The sequence below is a fragment of the Pinus tabuliformis genome, chromosome 2_2 (assembly GCF_031772625.1).
Source record: "Pinus tabuliformis cultivar Carrire ecotype Pingquan chromosome 2_2, CPIR1, whole genome shotgun sequence".
Classification (NCBI taxonomy): Eukaryota; Viridiplantae; Streptophyta; class Pinopsida; order Pinales; family Pinaceae; genus Pinus; species Pinus tabuliformis.
The window spans coordinates 999,460,334-999,482,951 of NC_142300.1; the positions used below are offsets into that span (position 1 = coordinate 999,460,334).

At 33.0% G+C, this 22,618-nt stretch overlaps 1 protein-coding gene across 1 annotated transcript; it reads right to left on the bottom strand.

Annotated features, from left to right (window-relative positions):
- Nucleotides 1–17,339: 17,339 nt before the first annotated feature.
- On the bottom strand, nucleotides 17,340–18,413 carry LOC149196737 (uncharacterized). The gene has a single exon (XM_089408411.1). It carries the CDS (start codon nucleotides 18,411–18,413, stop codon nucleotides 17,340–17,342), a length of 1,074 nt encoding a protein of 357 aa, XP_089264537.1.
- Nucleotides 18,414–22,618: the final 4,205 nt, after the last annotated feature.

Genomic DNA, 22,618 nt, shown 5'->3' on the forward strand with positions numbered 1-22,618 from the left:
GACCCGGTGGTTTAAGAATAGGCCACCAAACCCTTGAGCAAATCCGAACCCTCCGTTGTGGTAAGTGAATCTCCATCGTCCGTTCGAGCGGGAGAGTCTGGCGCGAAAACCACAGCAGGTCAACCGAGGATCACATGGGTTCACGTGGTTCCATGCCACCTGGCGTTAAGGTTGGTGAGGTGGGTTAAGCCTCCGTCCACCACCTGGCTCCGGAGACGGGCTAATAAACAATCCATTGGTGATTCGACCGGATTCAATATTAATACCCATAGACCATAACGTTAAACCTTAAAGTGTGATGCATATAGAGTAATATGCATTTATCAAGGATTTGGGTAAATAACATAAGGTTTGGTTATATAACAAAACGCATAAACATATTAACTATGCCGTGAGTACATGTTTTCCTTGAATGGGAAGGGGATTAAAGTAGTTAATCGATGAATGAAATTTTTTGGTTTGTACTTTGGTATATTTATATATTCACGAAGGGATCGTGACAGAAACAAAGAGGCAGATACAAAAAGAAAACAAAGTGCGGAAGTTGGAGCTTGCGTTCAGTAATGACCATGAAATGTCCCATCCGGCAAAGAGCAAAAGACTAGACAGAAAAGAAGCAAAAACTGGAAAATAATTCTTGTAGGCTCGGAACAGCAACCTTCCGTTTCTGACTTTAACTTATGTTTTATGAAACTGGTTTTCCCATCGTTGTCCTGCACTGAAGTGGCTGAGAGTTATCAATACTCTGCATGAAACCTTTGCCCTCCTCAACCGTGCGTGAGTTGTCCTGCTAATGAAAATTATGCACTAAAAGCTTGCCTTCTTCACATGTCTTCCCTCGTTTAATGAAACGTGGCTTGGGGTTATGAAGTGTCTGCAGTCATGGTCATGCCCCAGTTTTAAGCGTTAATATTTTATGTTTGCTAGGAATAACTCAATCCTTTTTTATTTCATTGGTGAGTTTTTATTTAAAATTCCTTCCCTGCATTCAATTAGAATGTTTGGTATTGCGGGATTACATATTTGAAAGTTCGGGATTATGCCTAATTAGTTTATTCGAGCATGCTTATTACTATTGTGAAGGTTCAGGCATTTGTCATTTTAATGTTTGGTATTGCGGGATTACATATTTGAAAGTTCGGGATTATGCCTAATTAGTTTATTCGAGCATGCTTATTACTCTTGTGAAGTTTCAGGTATTTGTCATTTTAGGTTTTATGTTTGTTAATTTTATGGTGTTTCCATTTAATTTATTTCTGTTAATTTTGTGACTTGTGCGAGGTTTTTTTTGTGCTTCTTTAGAGGAAGCTCACCATTACGCCATTATCAGGGTTTCAATAGCTGCCCCCATTGAGGGTTTGAGGTATGAGGCACTTCGCATTAATTACAGATCAAAAAAATGAATTCCTGTGTGTGAGAATCCTAGTTGATCCGCTGTCAGTTTTATTTTGCCGCTCTGTATTATTTTGTATACAAGTACCTGGACAAATCATATCAGAAAATCTTTAAAAATATATTGGCTTTCAATTATTTATTTATTTCGTGCAACATATTGAGCCCTCGTGTAACCATATTGGACACGGTAAAAAGTTGAGCAAGGGTTCAGGTCCGGTGGGCTGATTTTTTCTTCAACCACGTTCCTTTTGTGGTTACTTTGTGTTCTTCAGCCATGTTCCGTTGTGGTTACTTTGTGTTTAGATCCTTAGCTCTATGTACCAGACTCTACCTCTGCACATCTGTTTCAACGGAGCTTATAGTTTAGTGCTGCATCTTATTTTCATGGAGGTAAATGAACGATGTTATTAATCTATCGAGATTCGAGTATACCATAGTTTCTTTAAATAAATGTCTAACCGTTTAGGGTTCCCGTATAGTTGATGTATCTTTTATTAGAGTTTTTTAGTGTGATTTTTTTGAAGTTTTTTGGGTGGATTTTTCAGTTTAATTTTTCTAAATTTTGGCAAGAATTTATTGAAATCACAAGTTTGATGGTTAACCCCTGCTCTACACAATCAAGGTGTCCTAGAAATCTTTAAGGGTGTTGAATCCCTATTACAATAAAAAAACCAGTTTAAATGACACAAAGCAAGATTTCAACTTAAATTTCCAAATGTCCTCAAAATTTTTAATGGTGTTGAATCCATATATACAATCAAAAAACTAGTTTAAATAACACAAATCGAGATTTCAACTTAAATTTTTCTGCTTTTCCGCTAAATTTCAACTGAAAATCCAAAAAATCACACTAAAAACAACTCCTTTTTCATTTAGATAAAAAAATTGTATAAAGCATCAAGCTATAGCTATTAAGTAATGGGTTGATTTGATCCACCCTCCGGCGAGTTTCCGTCTCCGGGTCCGCCTCCCGTCTCCTCCTTTCCATGCCATCGCATCACATACGGTTCGACATATTCATAGTATCGCATGACATGCAAGATCTTCCCCGTTGTACGAGAACAATTCGACACAGCAACATTAATTCAATATTTCTCTTTGGCTGACACAATTTGAAATGTTTCAATATTTCTCTTTTGCCGAGACAATTTGAATTTCAATTTTGTTGAGTCCCGCGCTCATTTGAATTTCAAATTTACCCCGCGCGTCCAGTTTAATTTTCAGTTAGGTCCAATTCAATCATTCATTTTGCAAACTAGTAATGCAGGCACGATTCCTTCTGTGATTTTCGACAAGCCGCGATGGATATCTACCGGAGGCAGCAGCACTATCGACCGAGAGTTCCGGTCTCCGGTGGTGATCTTCCGGTGGTGCATGGGAACCGTCTCCCTTATCTCGATTGCAGATTCACTTAAGATATTTACGTGGTTGTTTCGACCCACTTTTCCGTCTCCGTTTTTATTTAACTCGGAAAACTTTTGCAAGTTGTTGGCTGATTCACCCCCACTGCGTGCAAGTCCATTAATTTGTTTTTAATTATTACAATTTCAATTAAAATTAAAATAACCATTAATATTGAATATTAATTTATGAAAAATTGGTATTTAAAAATAAAATTATAAATATTAGTATTATTTACCAATGTAATGATTAATAAGATTTAATGGTTAATAAGATTTAATTGTTATTAATATTATAAGTTTTTAGAAATTTTATTTAAATTGTTTTATATTTTTAAAATTTATTAAAAATTATCAATTTAAAAAGAGGTAATATTATTTTTTAATAAGTTAATGTTAAACAATATTTTATATTTAGGAAAATGTGTAATTATTATTTTTTAAATAAAAGTAAAATATTTAATAAATAAAAAATAATGTTAATAATAATTAAAAATAAAAATAAATATATTTATTTGGTTTTGGTTAGTTTTAATTAAAAGTATTATTGTTAAAGGTTTCTTATTTCAATTTAAGTTGGATAAGGATCTTTTGATTGTTTTCTCTTAATTGAGGGCCTAAATTGATTCTCAAGGAAGTGTGCTCAACATATGCTTAGAATTAATGCTTATCAATTTGAGATTATTTCAATTCTAAAAAGTTTATTCATGATAAATTTCTCATTATTATTTATTACATTCATTTATATATAAACAAATTTTAGTTAGCAAAATGGTCCATTACTTGTAATAAATTTAAAAAATTATATTTGTGCCACATGGCTCCCCACCCACCAATTTCCTAGGGATTTGAGATTTTTCCAATTCTAATAAGTTCGTCCATGTAAGTTCCCCATTATTATCTATAACATTCATTTATAATTCTTTTTTTTCTTAAGTTAAAGTTGGCCCATAACCCTTTTATACATGGTTTAATCAGGGAAATGTGCATTAGTAAAACATTCTTAGTGTTGCAATAGTTTTTTTGGTTATATTTATGAAGCCTTAGGCTATACCAATCACATTAATATTTGTAATGTGGTTGTACTAGTAAAATACAAATAATCTCACTCTCCCTGTGCTTGTTCAGTTTGTGTTAATATTACAACTCAGAATAACTCAGAATATGTGGTAAGAATATTTCATTGTCTCTCAACCATAAATAAAATATTCCAATGTTCATGTAAAATAACATAATTTTCTATCAACTTAAAAAATAATAAAAGTAATTAAAAGTGAAAAAAATAAAATATAAATATAAATGAAATATTTTCTAAATAAAAAATAATATCAACTAAAATTAAAAACAAAAATGAATATACCTATTTGATTACTTTAAATTACATTACAACTTAGATGATATAAAAATATTTCACTGTCACACTCAACTATAAATAATATATTTACATGTTAACGTGAAATAACAAAATTTTATATCAATTTTAAAAAATAAAATAATTAAAAGTTTAGAAAATAAATATATTTCAAGTTTTAAATGTGGAAGATGTATACTTTTATATTCGTTAAAAATATTACAATTCAAGATTTAGAAAAACTATTTAAATATCCCTACAATTATATATATGAAAGAAATATATATATATATATATATATATATATATATATATATATATATATATTGAAAATAATATATATTGAAAATTATATATATATATATATATATATATATATATATATATATATATATATATATATATATATATTTCTTAACAAGAATTCCTAATAAAAATACTAAAAGGGAGGTGTGCACTTCTTTCCATTCTTTATATAAAATTATTAATTGACAAAATATTAATAAAAAATAAAAAATAGATTATAAATAAAATATTTCAATCATTTTGGCTCTACTATAAAATAAATGTGAATATGGTAAAACCCCTTTTAGATTTGAATATTTGACTTGAAAAAAAAAATGTCCATAACCATTAATTAACTTTTTATTATTTCAAAAAATGTAATATACTTAAGATATGTTATTAGATTTATGATCCTAATTTAATAAATAAGTATTATGTAACAGTAGTCATATGACAATTATTATATAATATAATCATTAATATATAATATTGATTAGTTATAGAAAAATTATTATATGATATTTATTTAGTACATTATATAATATTTCTTATAATATACCTTAGGTATACTACATAAACCTTCTTCAAATTTAAGAAGATTACTTAAATTTGATGAGATTTTTTGAAATAATTAAGAAAAGATAGTCATTTTTTAGTTTTTTCAATTAAAAAGTGTTTATTATTAGGGATCTACCTTCTACTAAGATTTTATCCTTAAATTTTGAATGAGTTCCTATATTTTCAAAAGTTTATCCACATAAAATCTAAGGAACCTTAAATTTGATTTGACCATTGGGTTGCCATTTGTCACCATATGTTTAGGAATTCAAGGCATCACCTAATAGACTAGGTCCTTTAAAGCTTGTGCATTTCTCTATATTGTAACTAACTAATTATGCATCTAAAAGATGAATAACAAATTGCAAGAGTCATCCTTCCCATTGAATAATAAATACTCTTTTGTGAAATTCCTCGGGTGCAACCTAAGCAACATATATGCATCCTCCTAAAAGTAAGAACAATAGCATAAAGTAGAAACAAAGACATGAAGATTATCCATAATAGCAAAGCTATTGATGTAATGAAATAACCAACTCCACATCCAATGTATGAACAAAAAGGAAATATAATCCTGCAGTAAACATGTAGCAGAAAGCAACACCAAGAGAAAGCCACAACAATAAAAAATGCTAAGGGCCAAAAAGCAGGAGACCCAACTAAAAAATGGATCAGGAGAAGAGTTAGTAAGTGATCTATCCTAAGCAAAGATGATATTTTGAGAAAAATTCCTGGAAGTGGATCGAGCCCAGCGAGGTAGAACATCCACTTTTGGACAAAATTTTAGCTTCCTTGTTGTGCTCATGATAGATGTGAGAGAAGGAAATCTGAAGGAATGATTGAGATAGAATTTTGATCTGCTATTACTAGGAGAGAAGATTCAGATTCTGAAGTTTACATTACTTTTTGGCCCATTCGATAATAGCTTTAGAGTCCCCAAAGATGGCAATGCTTGTCAATCCAATCCATGAAGCACAATAGAGAGTTCCCAATAAGGCTAGAGCCTCAGCCCCAGCATTCGAACCCTTTCCACCAAACCAAAGGAATCTGAAGGGGTGACCAGGTTCTAGATGAATGATCATTCTATAGCCACATGACCCAAAGGAACTGGATCCATCAAAGAATCCAACTGGAAATGAAGACCAAAGATCAAAGGAGGAGCAAGAGGGGCGAGGAGAAGGGAAGGGCTTAGGAGAAAATTCTTTAAAGTAGGCCATGATCGAAGAGTTGGTTCTGTAGACAGAAGGCTAGGAGGAATCAAAGAATAGTACATTACGTGCTCTCCAGATGACCCACAAGATAAAAGATGGAAGGGTCCTGAGGGATTTATTCATAACAAACCAATGATCGAGGTAGTCAGGGATGTCATCCCAGATCGGGATAACTGTAGATTCTAGGAGACTGAAGAATTCAAATATATATTTGTAAAACATAGAGATGCAACTGACTTAAATGAATTGTTCTATGTTCCCTTTAACATACATAAAATTGTCTAGAGGTGAGAATCCATCCCACTAGAGTGTGTTAAAGCGAAATGGAACCATATATTTCTTCGCCATTTTTTAATAGTTGATTCTATTATAACTTTATTATAATTGGTTGTATATTTATTAAAGGGCAACCCTTATCTCGATTGTAGGTTCTCTGAACCTGCATACATTACTGCTCGGGCCCACCGTTTATGTCACTCTTTGAATAGATGAACGTTAGTGTTATTACGAGAATTATTTATTGTCAGAAAACTTTTACAACAGATAACTCCATTTAATGCAAAGTTCAAGACATGGAATTTGGACTATCTGTGGGTCTTGTGTAGACACACAAATCTAGGATGGAGCAAGTTAGGTTGGAGTAAGTTATTTCGTGAGTGTTAACAAAATGGAAACCCTATTACAATGTAAAAACATGGTCTAATTTCTATGAAATGGGGAATCTCAATGCATATGATACTGTCCACTTAGAAAAATAACTATATATATATATATATATATATATATATATATATATATATATATATATATAGGATTAAATAAGTTATAAGTTGGTGAGTATGAAATATTGACGTCCAATATGTGATTAAGATGTAGTAAAATTCATGACTATAATAACAATAGTTGTCACAATTTTTAAGTTTTGCAGAAATGAGTATCTATTTTAATATTTGAATTTTAAATTGTTTAATTATAATCTTTTAATAATATATAATTAATTATTATTAATAATTATCTTTACCAAAAATTTTACTATCCAGTAAAAGTTAATATATTTAAAAAAATGTATAATTCAATAAATTTTATTTAATAAAGGTTATTTTGGACTTCCAAAAAAAAAAAATGAAAATTTGTTTAAATAAATTATAAATATTATGTAATTATTTCTAGTTCATAATTAAATTATATGTTTTTAATTTCTCGAAATTAGGGTTTAAAAATTAGCTAAATTTATTATAAATTAATGATAATTATTATTAAATTAATAATCTACAGATAAATTAATAGTAATATGAAATTTTAAAAAATAAAAGGTTAATTATAGAGTTTTTGAATTATTATATATAAAAATAAAAAATAAAAATTTATGGTATTATTATAATAATATTAAGAGGAGTGAAATGATAATTTGGATGTATAATGATGATGACTATGATGATTAATGCCCACTAAGGCTTATATAGTCTATTAGACCTTAAGAAGGTAATAGATTAAATAAGATTCTTTAACGTTTTATTTGTATGCTCAAAAAGAAGTGAGAGAAGGGTTCTCAAATCACTATGAGTTAAAATGTTAAGAAGGTTGTTAAACAACAATAACTCTAGTGGTAGCTAGCGGGTTTAATTCCCCCTCTATATGAGTTCTATTATTTGAAGACATGTTAGATTGTGTGGAAAAAATTGAATATGTTGAAATGTGTGACTAGTAATTCCTATAAGCTTGAATGAGATTGAATGTGAGTATAAGGTGGACAATCTAAGAGGAAATGTTTTAATGTGACTATAAGATAAAAAATCTAAGAGAAAGTGATTTTCACTATAAGATGGACAATCTAAGAGAAAGTGTTTTAAAGTGAGTACAAGATTCAACCCTCTTAGGCTTGGTGGAAAACTCTTTCATGTGAGTATAGTATGGACAATCTAAGAGAAAATGTTTTTTTATCTTCAACCCTCCTATTATTGGTGACAAAATCTTTCATCCCAAGGTGTTTTGAGAATTCACCAATTCCTTCACAAGTGACAAACTCTTTCATCCCATGGTGTTTTGAGAATTCACCAATGCCTAATTTCACTAGAAGCTCATGATAATTAGTTCTAATATTGGAAATGTTCATTTTCGTCTTAACACTAGTCAAGACATAAAGATAATTTTGGTATTCCAAATGGGGGTTGATCACCTCCTTATAATATTCCACTTTCCTTTTTTCCTTCCAATCTTTATTTTCCCACAATTTCTCTTTAAATTTGGAAGCAATATTATATTTGATATTATCTGAATTCTGGAAGATGATCTCATATTTATTCCCCAATGGTCTAGCCAAGACTAGGCATCCTTATGCCACCCTCACTTCAGTCGAAGGTGGAGGTTTTGACTAAAGTTAGAAGCAATTTTAGGAAACCCATTTGCATCCATATTGTATAAGTTCTTCTTATATATAAGATACCTAGTGATTAAATAAAATATTGAAACAAAATTAAAAGAGGAAAATAGATTATTTATAAAGTGAATGAATACCTTTTTATTGATGTCTTGTGATACATTTTCACTTGGTAATGTTCTTTTAATATTTTCCAATGATTATTATTTATATGTTTTCATGATACATTTGGTAAATTATAATTGGTAATGCTTGTGTTTTACTTTTATTTTCATTTAACTAATAATATTTTTAAATGAGATTTATTTTATTTCTATTTTTATTTAATTGGTAATGTCTTTATATGATATTTGTTAAGATATAATTTAGTGTAATGGTTTTAACAACATTTTAAAGTTAGAGAATTGCATATTCCACAATTTGGAGAATGATTAAAATGAATTCAAATATTCTATAACAAGTTCAAAAAAGTAAGACATGCAACAAGTTAATATTTAAGAAGTTAATGTTTTCATATGAAATTTTTGAGAAACATTTTACATTAATATTTATTGTGATTTATATTTTTGTATAAATATTAATTTTACTATTGTAGACTAAGTTACGATGAGGATAATTTGGTTAATGTTGATAAATGTGTATAACTATTCAAAAAACAAAATTAAATTGAAATTATCTAACTTCATGAATATGAGTAACTTTATGTGAACATAAAGGTTTATTATTACATTTTAGACACAATGAGGTTTATATAGTTAATTAAGGGAGGATAAAGGAATTTGTAACCTTATTTAGTGCTACAAGGGCAATGGAATATAGATACGACCAATAAATAGTTGTGATGTGTGGGAAAATAAATTTTAGTAATTATTTTATGTATTATTTGTCTTTTATACTTGTCCTCGTAATAGAATCTTCTGATACGATTAATGAGAGTAACTACTTGGCAATGATAGCCAATATTAACAACCATATTATAACAATTATTTCCTTATATTAAAATATTATTTATTTAGTCAAATCTAATTGTTATATTATAACGGCTAAATTTTTTATCTTCATCTATTTAACTCGATGCCAAGATCTGGTTCTTCATCTTGTCCTGGTGATGAACCACACTAGATGGTTCGAAACTCACCGACAAAACTCTGATGATGTGATTTTTACTGAAAGATTTCTTACTTTTCATGATCATGGAAAATATTGAAAATGCAATTCTAGTTGATATGAATGACGGGTTCAAATATAAAATGAATTCTGGATGGTTGTTGATCCTAACTCCTAATTAATGGCTATTGGATTTTCTTGCTTTTAGGATGTTGCATTTTGAAGATAAGAAGATAGAACCTAACCATGGACATTAAGAAATGGACATTAAAGATGAAGTAACATACAATCACAGAATATGTTAAACTGATCGACATAACATGTGGTAGTAAAGAAGACACTGGTCGTTCAAGAAAGATGTGGAGATGATCAGTAAATTATCGTGTATATTCCATTGGAAGAATTCATCATAATAGATCTGATAAATATTGATTTTTTTTATGGTGAATATTGATTCTTTTTAGATCTCAGATTATTGTTTGTATGCTTAAATATAAATTAGCTGAAATTCAAGAAATATAGAGTGAAGAAAAATACATACATTAACCAAAATAAGCACAATTTTTCCCTTGGGAAACCCTTATGGGAGAAACCTAGCTAGAAGGCGAGGTTGCTTTGATCTGTTCTCTATTATGGAAAAATGTGTAGAATCAAAGAAAGAGGTACTCTCTATAGAGTTACCTAAGACCTATGGCTTATAAAGTTGCTACAAAATCTTAAGCCCTTTTTTATTCTCTCTAACATCCCACTCCAAATTTCTTTGCTCAAATATGGAAGATAATATAATAAAACGAAATGTAACCCCTACTCCTCCTAGTGGCTTAGTATTTAATATAACCCAATAGCTAACTATATGAAAGGTTTGACTCCCTCAACCCTCAACTAGAGTTATGATTTTGGACATTCTAGAGTCTTTTTTAAATTCCACACATGGCTAGCCACATTTTCATGAGTAACGAGGATTAACATGGCATTGACTTGTACCATGGTGGTCAGTATGGTAGATCAACTTGTGAGAGGCATAAATGTTTCATAAAAACTTCAACTACCACATGGTATCGCATAAACGATAATTTTTTTACCACAAACAAAATCATTTAATGCCTCAAAATGGCTCTCGAAGAATTCATACATAATTTTTTCAAATTAGGACACATTGATAAAAAACACCATACAAGTTGATTCATTTAATTCTTCCACTCTGAAAGCATTAAGGTAGATGAAGAACACTATAATAATTCAATATGAAACAAGAGAAATCATAAATGATAAATAGTATCGCAATTCCCTAAATTACATATGAATGAAGTCAAAATTGGAACAAAATTACACCTCAAAGAATAAAAACCTGTGAGAAGATAGAAAAGTAAGTATAAAGAAATGGGGTTTTTAAGAAATGAATGATGATAACCTATTGCAGTGCTCATAACCATGACCAATCTAGAATGATGAGATAAACATAAAAGAGTAATATATAGATATATAAAGTTAAATATGTGGAAGTTTCTCATACATGTGTAAGAAATCAACCAGAACATGATGGAGGCTTTTGTAATTAGGGAATAGTCATGATGAAAGAACCTAGCACTCTATTGTTTGTATTGTAAATAAGCATGTGGAAAGTGGTTGTGGAATCACATATGTGATAAAAGAAAGAAACTATGTAAACTAATGAGAAAACACTTAGCATGAAGTGTATGAAGGAATGTTGTGAGAAATTCTATAATAAGAGTTTGAGAAGGACTACACACAATTCACAAAACTAGCGAGAATCAACTAAGGGAACTTAAACAAGAATGATTACTCCAGAAGTGGAAATGGGGCTATCATAAGGAACACATGCCCACAATAATGTGTGCTTGTTCTTAGGATTTCACACGTGTTCCTAGTTGTCTATGCTCCATAAGGCCCAAGCTACCAACTAGTACCCCAGCGAGGCTACCTGCCTAGCATTGCAAAAAGTGTGTGTGCATTATTAGGAAATATAATTATGTAATTTTAAAACCTTAGTTTTATGCACTATGAAAACCTTAGCTTTGTGGAATTTGAAAACCCTACCAATGTGGAATGTGGAAACTCCAACATAGTAAGTTCAAATTTGAGTGCATAATTAGAAAATGTGAGTAAACACACCATATGACCATGCATCACAAGTTGGCGATGTTTTTCGATGTATATTTAAGTGAAATTTGAACATCTTACTTTTGTGAAATTTGAAAACACTGCTTTTATAGAATTTGAAAACCCTCGTATTGTGGAATTTGATGGAATGGAATCATATAGATGTAATTGTTGTTTGTACCATTATGACTAATTTATTGTCAACACTTTCTATGTCTCTATTTCCATTTACACATTTTCTATTCTATCCCTCTCTCCCTCTATTTATATTCCCCTCCCTCTCATATTCTAACAAGCACTTCATCGACTCTCATTGAAGAAATTTTATGAGCTTTCTTATCATTGGGATATCTAACGAATAGAAAATACAACCGACAAGAACTATGACCATAGTAACTATGACATACAAGAACTATGAACTTGAGATCTTTAATCCTTAGGAACTATGACACATAGTAACTCTGACCTCGAGAATTTTGACCCTCATGAACTATGAACTCAGAAATCATTCCTTTTTCGTTCATAGTTCCCTTGTCAATTAGGAACTATGACTTTATTTTATAAGAATCATGACCATAAGAATTATGATGTGGGAGCTTTGACTATGAAATTAAACTATTATCTTTGTTTTTCAGTCATATTTCTAGGGAATAATTCCTTTGTTAGTTACGAACCTTGACTCACAAGAACTATAATCAATGTTTATTGGTCATAGTTATAGGGAATTTCTTGATCAGGGAACTATTATGACCAATGACCTATAATCATTTTATTTGGTCATTGATCAAAGTTCTTGCCATCTAGATTCATTGTGGTAGTAGTTATCATTGGTTATAGTTACTATGGGTTACAGTTCCTAATGGCTAGAGTTATTAAGGTCATGGTTTTTGTTGAATTGATTCCAAAATCTATCTTTTCAATGTATCCATTATTTAACGATCAGAAATGGGAGAATGGTGAGAACTATCCACCAAGATGAAGAGCCCTTAATACTATGTTATCCAGATGTATGTATGTATGGTATTGATATTCTTGGCACTTTTCCAGCCTCCTCTTCCTCCCATATTTCGGTCATCCATTTTTTGTCAACCCCTTATTGTGAAGTAATATTCGTTAGGATCATTGCTACAATTTTCAAATGGTTGAGTAAGTGATATGGTGAGTTGCCAAGGTAGTTTAAATATTAAATGTGATGGGGTAGTTTGTTTGAGTTTCAAATTTAAATTCAAAATCTAAAAGTTGTAGTATACCACCTCTCATTTTTCTTGGATATTGTTTCAAAAACACTTTGTTTAGTTCGAATCGATGCAGGGAAATGGAAGAAAGTATAGCCATGACATAAGAAAGAGGCTCCATAATGGACATTTCATTATAGTATATGTTCTGTGTCTTTTTATCACTGTAAGAAAAAGTCTTGAAATAGTATGTTGAAGATTCTATGGTCTCTGCATTTTCTACTCATGATCTTCTCTGACAACAATTTTACATGGGGTATTTCAGACGATGAGTCTTTCATTGGAATTTTTCACTAATCTTTCTGTACTCTCCAGTTATCAATCTCGAATATCAAATGGCCTCAAGTTTGGATAACTAATTATGGCATCTAATTACCTATTTTCTCATTCTTTTCCAAGTTCCAACAAATAAGTGTATTCAAATGTTTCACATTGCAATCAGTAGGTCGATTGTTGAGTTACTACTTCCAAAAAGTATCCATTTGAAGTAAATTTAGCCAACTTGCAGAACTATAATTATGAAATTTTCTAATGAAGAAAGGAAAATGTTTGCAGCACATTTGCACATGAAGCAAATGAAATCTTTGTGTACACAACTAGAATCTCCATTATCACCACACCACTAGTGATACAGACAGATGCTTCGTCAATTCCTTTGAGACACAAATGATTTGATATGGGAAAGAATGTGTGTCCCAAAGAGACCCTCAGTGAGGAACCAACATGGAAATCCAAAGTAGACAAAATCTACATCCTATCATATGGGTCATTAGTATAATATAATCCATGGAATCCATCTCCATGACTAGGGCCCCACACATAGAGAAATATAGAATAGTAGGGAAAAACTAAAAAAAATTCTTATATCCTATTAAATACTTAATTGATAAGTTATCTTTATTTTGTAAGACATTTATTAAATTATTTAAATTTGTATGTTTTTTTTCATTCTTTCTCAATTATTTTACCTCTAATAGTATGTTTTCAACAAGAATTTGTTACTATCTAAGTTTTGTACTAATTTGAATTACTATAAAGATTTTTACAAATTTTAAACTCATCAATTAAAAAAATTATAATTCACAATGTGACACACATGATTTAAATACTTCACTATTTTAAATACCAATCAGGTTGAAGAGTTTGTAATTACCAAACAAGATCTTTACATTCCTACCACCACATAGAACCTTGCCATATAACAATGTATTAACAATTTTTTTTTTTTTTCTAAAGTCAAACTAAAAAAAATAAATTGAGTATTATAGAATGACTTGGCATATTTCAATTAATAAACCATAAATATTTTACTCTCCTTTAATAGTTAAACTATTTTCTCATTTATCTTATTTATTGAAAAGCCTTGTCTAATATATTCTTATAATGTAAATCTTATGTTATTATAACTCGATATAATGTAAATCTTATAACTAAACATATTAGGAGGATAAACAAATTTAACTAAGCATTGTCTTATGACTACATATAATGTAATAGGATCTTTAAAAAAAAGTTTAATCTCAAAAGATAATTTCAAAATAATATATTTGACAGATAAACAATAAATAAATTATTTAATATAGGAAATACTCATCTAGGTTTTGTCCATTTCGTAGTAAAAAGAAAATCCCTTGTATTTATAAGCCCAAAGGTCTTACAAATTTCAAGAAAAAGAGAACTTTTGGATTTGGGATTCATTTGTTTTATTCATTCATTAATCAAAGGTGGATTGCATTTTATTCATTTATTAGTGGTAGTTCTTGCCATCAAAGTAAATGAATATTTTTTTCATTGCATATTTAATGTGTCAAAAATATTACTTTGATCTTTAGATTTCAAAGTTAAGTAATTTTTGGTAGTAAATGAATAATTTTTTATTGCGCATTTAATTTGTCAAAAATATTTCTTTGAAGTTCTGGAATCAAGGAGGCTAGGTTCTTAGGTCAATTTTAATAGAAATAACTATAATATCTAGTATTTTAAAATATTCTCTCTTGACGAAAAGAATTAACACACTATTTGGAGCAACAATTTCAAAAAAATGTTGCCAACTAAATAGATAAATTCCTATAACCAACATAAGAATATGACGTGAATGGAATCCTATAGTGTCCATCTCATCCTATAGTGTCCGTCTCATCTTGAGAGTGATTTAATAAATTTTCAATGGATTGTGAATAATTTACACATTCCTATTGGGCTCCAAAATTCATCAATATCCTGATTGTATTTGGGACTAGCTCTTGTTTTTAGGATTATAGTAGTCTGCGAGTCTCATTGAAAACTTATTTGGAAACCAACATGAACTTATTTTTCTCAAAATTAAGGCTAATTTTATGGATTAAGTGTAATATACTCATAAACAAAGTAGTTTATCTCAAACAAAAACTTCAAACTCAGAAATTCAATAGCACTTGCTTGATTGATATTAATAAAATGATACAAATAATATGTAAATGCATCCAGAGTACATCTTTTCCTTCCAAAAATGTTTGTTCGACCTGCACATCATGACATCATGAAAGCTTTATATTTGAAATTAAATCGAGTAGCCTTAATTTGGTACTCTGTTGGAATTAGTTGAATCGAACCTGAGAATATTTTCTCTGTTTAGCTACATCGGCTTCACCAAAGTGATATTCTGTGATATGGTAATCCATTACAGGATCCGACCTCCAAAACCTCTTTTAATAACCGTATCAACTTGTTTTGGTTATGCTCGAATTAATCCTGTACTTTCTTCCTTCAATGGTACTCTGTGTATCCTCGCCTGCAAAGTAACATCAAGTAAAAGATAACAGAATCAAGTAAATTAGTAATTTATTCCAAATATAAACGTTGATTTTAAAAGCGTTGAACAAAATCAAGTAAATTAGTATTTTATTCCCAATATAAACATTGATTTTAAAAGTGTTGAACAGAATCAAGTAAATTAGTATTTTATTCCCAATATAAACTTTGATTTTAAAAGTGTTGAGATCATAATATGTTATTGGAGGGGATTTTAGTGGCGTTGTGAAGGGAGCTTACATAGCTTGAATGCCTACATTTGATCTCAAATCATATCCACGTCCCCCTACTCGAGAAAGAGCACCCGCAGCCGCAACCTTCAGATGGAGAAGAGATCTCGCCATGAGGAGCCTCTTGCTTATGTGCATTATGGAGTTAACTTGGATGTTGTTATAGTGGGGGATGGCGCCCATGCCACATCGGGAGAGGCTCAAAACAAAGTAGAGAGGCATCTATTATCTATTCAGCAAACTGTAGAAATTTAGCGCTTAATTTTTCAATTTGAAATCTCAACAGGGAAAGCATTTGAATTTTGAAATCCTTTGGTGCAGAGGTAACATTGAATGAATTTAAGTTCATGTATTATCCACCACCTGTATTAGCTTATGGGAGTCAGGTGTTATAGGTGTCGAAAATCAAGGGAGTTGTGAAGTGTCGGAATATTGACAGTATTAACAAAATTCGTAACAGAGACGGATGGGGCCCGTTGGCCACATCAACTAGCTTAAAAAATATGCAATCACGATAAGCTCCTCCATGTGAGAGTAGCATGAAGAGATAGATAAGAGAGGGGAAGTTTGAATATTTTTGAAGGAATAGAACTAGAAATACTAAAGCTAAAAATACCTAGATGTGTAAGCTGTGTCAAATTACCTAATTGAAGTGGTATTTTTCCTAGAACCAGGTACTTTAGCTTCTGAAACAAGCCCAACTACACTGGAATATAGTTGTTGATAGAAACAGCTAAAATCACACAATCACAAAAACTCAAACATATATTATGCACAAATGGTGTATGTGAAAAGACACTCACACACTGATTACATTCAGATCACTCTAATAAATAGAGTTTTTGAGATCCAACTTATTCCTAATTAAGAGAGAGTGGTTGAGAGAATTTCTCAACCATCACAAACCAATTTCTCAAATATGGAATGTAAGCATTAATTTCCAACACCCCCCCTTAATGATTACATTACATGAAAATAACAAAATAATCAAGCTTATCAGTAGATGCTCCATCAAGTTGCCTCATAACCCTCGGAAAGGTGTAGTTGGCAAGTTGGATTCCCGAGTTCCCTTCCTCAACTCCCGAATACAGGACCTCTCGAAGTCAATTACTGGACAACATCCCAATCTGTCGAATAACCTCATTAGGAAACCACCACGTCTACCACTATTGAGGGATCCTTCCCTAGATCCGCAACTGCCATACTATCTGGACAACCATCCATATTGAGCCTTACTACTACTTCTTGATTTCTTCAAAACATTTTATAATAATGGAAATTAAACTAATATAATCACAAATGTATTTTCCATCTGTTCTCTATCCGGCGTTGTAACTGAAAAAGTAACTGGCATTGTCCACCCAAACTGACGTTCTCTGAATTTAAGGACAAACACCACTCTGTAGTTGGTATCCGAAGACAAAAGCCTGCAGTCGATTTGACCACGGACCTCCAACCACGAAACCACTGTTAATTCCGCAAGTACCTCGAATCTGGAGTCGTGTACATGTTGGGCCAGAATGCCAACCACTGGCGGAGCAAAGGATGAGAGGATTGTTTCAAATGATCGGTCCAAGGCATAGATAGTTGTTCTTTCCTTTTCAGGTACAATTTCTGCAAATATGGGATTGTTGGTGGCAGCTCCGTTCCATGATATGAAGATTCCCATGATGAAAAACATTAGGCCATGTGCCAACCCAGTAGAAGGATCACGAGGCATAACTAGCAGCAGAACTGCACTCAAAGGAATAGCCAGACCTGCACTTATTTGCGAAAGAATAATCCTTCCAGCATTTGGAAGGCGTCTGGCAATAACGTCCCTCATTCGCCCTCCAAACAATCCACCCAGGGAACACCCCACGGTAAACAGAGTCATCAGAAATGCAGTCTCTTCATGAGAGAAGCCAATGAGCTCCAGCCACATGGGTACAAACGATAGAGCCGACCATGGAAATGATCCCATGACCCCTTGAGCTACAAATATCTGAAAGCTCCGAATTCCCATCACTTTCTTCGCTTCTGCAACCATTATCTTCAGATCCGACCATATTGGTGACACCCCTTTCGTTCCATTTTCTCTAAAAAGATTCACAGATGCTATATCACTTGTACTGTTTAAAGAAGTTTTGGGCATCGAACCGTTTGAAAAATAGTAATAATAAGCAATTTGGATAAAGCCAGGCATAAGGAATTTGTTCCAGAGATCGTCCGAATAGGACACAGATTTGAAGAGCTTGGAGACAACTGACAGTCTGCTAATGTCGCGCGGCATAGTAAAGGAGAAAATGGCAGATATACAGCTCTCTGGCAGGTCCAGCATACTTGTCTCGCGTTTGCGTTCAGCACTGGGCATTAAAAAACAGAAATAAAAAACAATGTCAATTATGATGGACAAACAAAAAAAAATGGATTTGGACTCACAATACACAGGCCTCTGATCTTGTGCTCTGATACCATGATAGAAACAGCTAAAATCACACAATCACAAAAACTCAAACATATATTATGCACAAATGGTGTATGTGCAAAGACACTCACACACGGATTACATTCAGATCACTCTATTAAATAGAGTTTTTGAGATCCAACTTATTCCTAATTTAGAGAGAGTGGTTGAGAGAATTTCTCAACCATCACAAACCAATTTCTCAAATATGGAATGTAAGCATTAATTTCCAACAGTTGTTCATATCATTGTAGCTGAGGTCGAGTAGTCGTAATGCTTTAATTTGGCCAAACTCAGGTGGAATTGCTCAGGTTAAACCATTACAAGAAAAATTGAGAGTGTGCAATAGTGATAGATTTCCAAGAGGCGATGAAAGGCTACCCATCAACATGTTCGTCTCATTCACACAGGAAAATATTTTAGTATTTGAATATAATTTTGAATTAGAGAGGTCAATGGAAACAACTCTTCAGGTATATGGTCTACAACGAATACCATACCACGAGAAGGTATTATCAGAGATTTCCACCATCTAGCTAGAGAGTAAGTCATTTGGCTAGTATGTGGTGGCGTTTTTAACCATAGTTACCAAGTTCGGTCGTATTGGCTAAAAAAAATCAAAAAATTGTTAGTATATTTCAGTTCACGTTTCAATTTGTTAATTTTAATACGATATGACATTTTTTGTTTTTGAAATCAGTTCAAGTTGAGAGTGAGTGTGGTTATCTAGTTCCATTTGAACTTTGAACCACCTATTGTGATTCTACGCAACGAGGCTTAGTAGGGGCACGTCCCTTTTAAACTGTTTATGATTCTTGAGGCTTAGCGAGGGCGTGACGTTATGAAACAATGTATGCAACCATAGTAGTATAAACATCTATCGGATCAAAAAATTATGTTACAGAAAATGCAATTACAAAGAAAGTCACAATTTAATAAGAAGGTTAAATTTTATATTTAAAAAATAAAAAACTTTAAAATAGTATTTTCACATTTTCATGGTTCTAATGGATTACAATCATTAGGTTCACTACAAAATGATGATAATTTATTTCGAATTCAATTAAAATAGGTTCACTGTAAAATGATGATAATTTGTTTGGAATTCAATTAAAGTGGATTGTTTTTCTTATCCACCACATAGATTAAGTGTAGTTTGTTTGGAATTCAATTAATTTTTTTTTTGTTTTTTTTTTTATTATCCACCACAGAGATTAATTTACACACTTATTGTTAAGAAATAGATCCCAAAAAGATAATAATGAAGATATAAATTTACACATTTATGTTAAATAAATTTTCATTCCAAAGAGATAGTGATTAAGATATAAATCCCTTGATATGTGCAGATCACTTAAACATACTTATAGTAGCTAATATCTAATTTTTTAGATTACAGTTAGGTTTGAGTTTTTGTTATCCTTATTACTAGATTTTGCTTATATGTTTTCCCAATTCTTATTACTAATAAATTTGATGCATTTTATATTATCATTATAAATCTACACAAAAGATTAATATTGGAAATAAGTAAATGAGGTATCTTCTTGTTCTATTGGAAAAAATCATTTCAATTTTTTAAAAATTTGGGAAAAAAAATAAAAATATGTTACTCTTATAATATGTGTACTGTCAAATTTTTATTGTTTTGAAATTTATATGGTCAAATCTTTTCCATATCAAATCGAATTCAAATTTAAACTTGGTAACTGTGTTTTGAACGATAAGAGAGCACCAAGATCCCTTTTCTCATGGGTGTCCAAAATTCACATCAATTAAACACTCATACAATGTTATCCCTATGGCCATGACAGGTGGTACCACGGTAGTCTTCCACTGGAGGAAAAAAATAAAATGTTAATCAGTGATAAAATGGGGTAGCTAATTTTCCATAAAATATCAAGAAGTTGTAGCTATCAATTCATGGATATGGCGTTACCCCTATGCCCACGATGGGTGGTACCATGGTGGTTGTAAGGTCCTCGGAGCTGCGGTGTGGTTGGGCGCCAGGTGACCGTGCACGGGCGCACAATGGGCAGGTGCGACGAACCGGGCGTGCGGAGGAAATGCGACATTTCTGCGAGCTCCATGCAATGAAACAATGAACGATTACGACACTTGTGGAAAAAGTGGCGATGGTTTATACCATGGTTTGAAGGGCTGTGCGAGGGGTTGGCCGACCTATGGGAGAGCCCAAGGCCGACTTGAGTATGGCGTGCAAGAGGGGTGTGTGGGCAGTCGGCTGGGTAGCCCACCCACACACTAAAACATGTATATATGCTTGAGCGTAGAGCGTTCAAAGGCATCATCGCAGATCACTTTATCTTCGCTCTTGGAGGAGAGCTTCTAGTGCGTAGTTTTAAGAGGAGGATGAGCGCATACCTCATGCACTCCTCTTGGTGAGTCGCACTTGGTGAGAGCGCTCTTGGTGAGAGGTGGATGCGTTGGGCAAGGCGTGCCCGGGTGCATTGTGCGGAGGCGTTTGTGCGGCGACTTGGCGTGGGTGTCTTGGCGACTCGGGTGAGTGCCCGCCCACCGTGAAAGTGCGCACGAAGGTGAAACGGAGGTTGGAACCGGAGGTCGTGGAGTTGGACAGGCCGTACTACGTGTTGTGCACATGATTTGGGCGTTTGTCAAGAGTTGGCAAGCGGGACTGTGTGTGGGCAGGGATACACGGTTTGGGCGTTTGCGACCAAACGAAGAGCAAACTGGCGAAGACGTGCGACGAGGTGAACGACGGGTTGGAGAGTCGTGCAGCGACCGTGCGGAGGTGCCGACGAGCTGGGCAACCGAGTTTTCCAAAGTTGTGAAAATTTGGCTAAGTGTAAATTTGGGGTTTCCCAAGGACTTAGCCTGTACATTGTAAAAATGATGATTATATAATATATTGATTCGGGCAGATTCACATTACGGGGAGTTGCCCCTCCCCTTTATACTGTTGCAATTGTTGTTGTATTTATAATTTCTATGGATAATGAATGAGTATGGGCTTCATTGGTATAAAGGATAAATGTATGTTTACTTGGTTGTGAAACACAAGCTAAGTAATGTTAAAGTGAAAGTAGGCGTAGTCCACGAACATAAGTATTGCTGAAAAGAAAATGTTCGGTGGTGCCGCACCTCGCTATAAGCGGTTGGAAGACTACCGCAGGTGTAGGGGCGTGACAGTTGGTATTAGAGCTCGGTTGGAGCTAGTGTTGGAGCAGGGTTGCTCGTGACGAAGTGCAGGTGTGGGTACACTTGGAAACTTGACAGTTGATGGCAGTGGAAGCAGGTACTTGTAGGTGAAGGAAGTCGTTTCACATACAAGTGGAACAAGGGCCGGTTCATGATTGCAGGGAACTTGGTGAAGCTGGTGAAAGGTTTAGCAGGGGTGAAGCTTCGTGCTTGGACCAAGCTGAACGACAAGACATGGCAAGTTTGGGAGAAGGTGAAAGGAATCTCTTGCTTACCTTATACGGGTTGAAGCGGTTGAAAGAAGAGAATCCTCGAATTCGAAAGGAACTTGAAGTCTTGGAAAAGAATGTTGAAAATGAGCTTCTTCAACTTGGATGGACAATGGAGCAAGATGAAGTTGCAGATTGTGCAAACAAGGAAGAGGAAGCCGTGATGTTTGAAGATGTTGCAGACATGACAACGATGGAGGATGAACTTGAGATTGATCAAGTTGGACCAGGATCGTGAAGTTTGCAGACATGGATAAATGAGGAAGAGCCTCATGATGATGATGAAGGACAAGGATTTTTTATTGTTGCAGGACTTGTTGGGGTTGTTTGTGACCTTATGGTAGAAGGTACAAAGGCCCTTGACAAGGGTGGAACATGATGATTGTTGTGGAGGATTGGGTCATGCTTTAGCCACTTTGGCTAAGTGTCTGGCGTGACTCATGGACAGTTGAGGAGGGCACACACTTGAGGTATGATGATGATGCTTGGGTGGACTTCTCATCGCCGAGACCAAGAGATAGTCTTGGTGGACACTTTGGTGGAGGAGCTATGATGGAAGGGACTCATGATGATGATGATATGGTTGGGTGACCGAGTTCCCTAAACCGAAGATAGCAGACTTGGATGAGATGACCGATTGTTATGATGGGTCTACTTGGTTGGACT